This window comes from Phalaenopsis equestris, unplaced genomic scaffold, assembly GCF_001263595.1.
Source record: "Phalaenopsis equestris unplaced genomic scaffold, ASM126359v1 Scaffold000090, whole genome shotgun sequence".
Taxonomy (NCBI): Eukaryota; Viridiplantae; Streptophyta; class Magnoliopsida; order Asparagales; family Orchidaceae; genus Phalaenopsis; species Phalaenopsis equestris.
Genome location: NW_018164532.1, coordinates 755,179 through 758,073, shown reverse-complemented (window position 1 = coordinate 758,073; position 2,895 = coordinate 755,179). Strand labels below are relative to the sequence as shown.

At 32.9% G+C, this 2,895-nt stretch overlaps 1 protein-coding gene across 1 annotated transcript in view; it reads left to right on the top strand.

Annotated features, from left to right (window-relative positions):
• LOC110020003 (transcription factor VIP1-like) overlaps nucleotides 1-1,984 on the top strand; it is a 5,720-nt gene extending 3,736 nt beyond the window's left edge. The window contains exon 4 of the mRNA XM_020717942.1: nucleotides 1,369-1,984. Coding sequence (XP_020573601.1) covers nucleotides 1,369-1,634 — 266 coding nt within the window. The 3' untranslated portion in view covers nucleotides 1,635-1,984. The remainder of the gene's footprint in view (nucleotides 1-1,368) is intronic.
• Nucleotides 1,985-2,895: the final 911 nt, after the last annotated feature.

The following is a 2,895-nucleotide window of genomic DNA, read 5'->3' as shown; positions in this document are numbered from 1 at the left end:
TATATATATATATATATATGTATGTATGTATGTATGTATGTAGAATGGGTCGGGGTGTGAGGTCCGCAACCCACACTATTAGCTCAACCCCCATCAGGTCTGGGGGCAACTCATGTGCCCAAATATTCTTAAGGCAACTGTCGCCAGAGGCAGAATTCGAAACCCACACTATTAGCAATAGCCGTTCACGAACAAAGAGTCAAATCACGTAGCCATAAGATGCTAAGGATTGGGGCAAGATTTAAAACATCATTTGAATCTAATTTAATAATTTTTATTCTTCTTTCTTAATTAATACTTTTTATTGATTATAAATCTTTTGTAGCCTTGTATTTAATTAAACTTTTTAAAAATATTACAAAAAATTAATTGATTAGTAGTATTTCGAGCCAAAATGAGCTGAACGCGAACGAACGAATATTTATTTGTGTTGTTTGAGTTCGGCTCGTTAACTTAGCGAACGAGCCGTAGCCCTACTACCAACTGACCTAGGAACAGGCGCATATGTATATATATACTACCATTTTTTTATTAGTGGAATTTACGTATATACCACCCAATTCCTATGTATTTACATATCTAACACCTAAATTTTTCTTTTTATACTTATACCTTCCAAATGTTTCATATCACATCAATATACTACCATTTTAACTTTTAGAAAGTGAAATATACCATTCATGCATAGGTAAGGTGGCATGTATGTAAAAATTAAAGTTTAGATGTTAAATATATAAAAACATAGGAATTGGGTAACATAGGAATTGCATAGGAATTGGGTGGTATGTATGTAAATCTTCCTTTTTATTTGTACTCCCATTTTTTATTGTAGCCTGAGAGTCAGTTTGTTAAGCATTATTCCTGCTTCCAATTAGTGGCTGTTGTGTTGTAATTTAGTGATTTTCGCTTCATTCTTTTTGAGAGTGAAAATGAAACCCTCGCCTATGAATGATTATAAAGGTGTTTATAAGGTTGAATATTAATATTAATTTCTAGCTATATCCAATCAATGATGTAGTGTAAAAAGTCCATTTTTTAAAAAAATATTTTTTAAGAAGATTTACCGGCATGCCCCTCCATTCCTATGTATTTACACATCTAACACCTAAACATCACTTTTTACATACATACCACCTTACGTATGCATGCAAGGGTATATTTCACTTTTTAAAAGTTAATATGATGGTATTTTTGATGTGATATGAAATATTTGAGCGGCATAAATTTAAAACATTGATTATATTTCACTTCATAAAGTTAATATTTGTGATATTTTTGATGCGCTGTTAAAAATTTTAGACTACCACTTCGAATTCTTGCTGCTTTTCTCGAAGATTTTTTCATGACTCATAATCCGAACCTCCACAGCTTTGAATGAGGCGTTGAGTGAAGAAGTTCGACGGCTCAAGATGGCGACTTCGCAGGTTCAAAACATCGATGGAAACACCGTCAACTCAGGGTTTCAGCAGCGTTCCTCCCCTTATTTCTGTCATCCACAACAGTTTCCTAACTGGCCGACTCAACAGATCCCTTCGTCTTCACTTAACAGCCATCTGAGTCAGCATCTCAACTCAACTCTGTCTCCAGCTTCCCCAAAAGGTACAACAATTCATGATTCTATGGATTTGATGTAATAATCTGCAAAATGTTGAAGAATGGCTTTGATGTGGAGTCAGCTTCGTGGAATTTGCATGCATACCGCAAAATTCTTATTTATTTGCATATTTAACACCTTAATATAAAGAAACTAACTTAAATATTTGGCTAAAAGTGTCAAAACGGTCCCGTCACTGTTTGCAATGAGTCATTTTAGTCCCAAAGTCCATAAAAGCGTCAATTTAATCTTCTGATTCTTTTAATTTGAAGACTGTTTCAGCTCATGTTAAAAAAGTATGAGAATTAATTTGGCGCTTTCATCTACTCTGAGACTAAAATGGTTCTATGTAAATAATCACGGGACTATTTTGACACTTTATTCTATATATTTGCATAGAGTATGAGAATTAATTTGGCGCTTTCATCTACTCTAAGACTAAAATGGTTCTATGTAAATAATCACTGGACTATTTTGACACTTTATTCTATATATTTGCATACTTGAAACGATATATTCACAATATATAAGCTAATATTATTCATGATATTTTTTATGATGTTTAGAGATTGGATGCTGCATGATTAAATATCAAAATGTAGGTGTTAAATCTTTAAATACATCTGAATTTGCTGGTATGCATGTAAATCTCATTCAGATGAAGGCTTTTGGTGGTTCTTAGGGGAAAGAAGCGCCTCGTATGAATGAATCTATGCAGATGTCTGTAATAATCATATAATGTAGCTAATATGGCTGTTTTTTTTTAATTTATTCTGTTACAAATATTCTTAGTTTGGTACTAGAAGCTTTATTTTGTTTAATTATTTAGAAACTGATTGGGTTGTTTCAGAATCATTTCATTTTGGGTTTTGATCAATTGCTTAAATTAAGGATCATTAGAACTCTTGAATCTTGATAAGTTGGCAAGAATAAGGATCTATTTAGGGCAGTTGTAGCTTATTAAGGAGTTGTGAAGCTGCTAAAAAGTAAAATTAGATGTTTAAAAAGCTGTTGTGGCAATTATTTATTTATTTTTTTTTGAAAAAGTCATTCTACATTTAGAAAGCTCCCACCGTATCTAGCCAGGACCGGTGAGAAAACGTAGATTTTAGCCGCAATTTTTTGAAAAAAACTGTCAAATCATAGTTTATCCAAACAAACTAAACTGCGGTGCGGTACTGTACCGTCACCACTTCGTTGCCGCAAACGGACCCTAAGTAGCATTTAATAGTGGGTTTTGGTAACAGTTATTAAGCTGATTGAAAGCAACTTCATAATTTTATTGAGATAAATGTGAAACT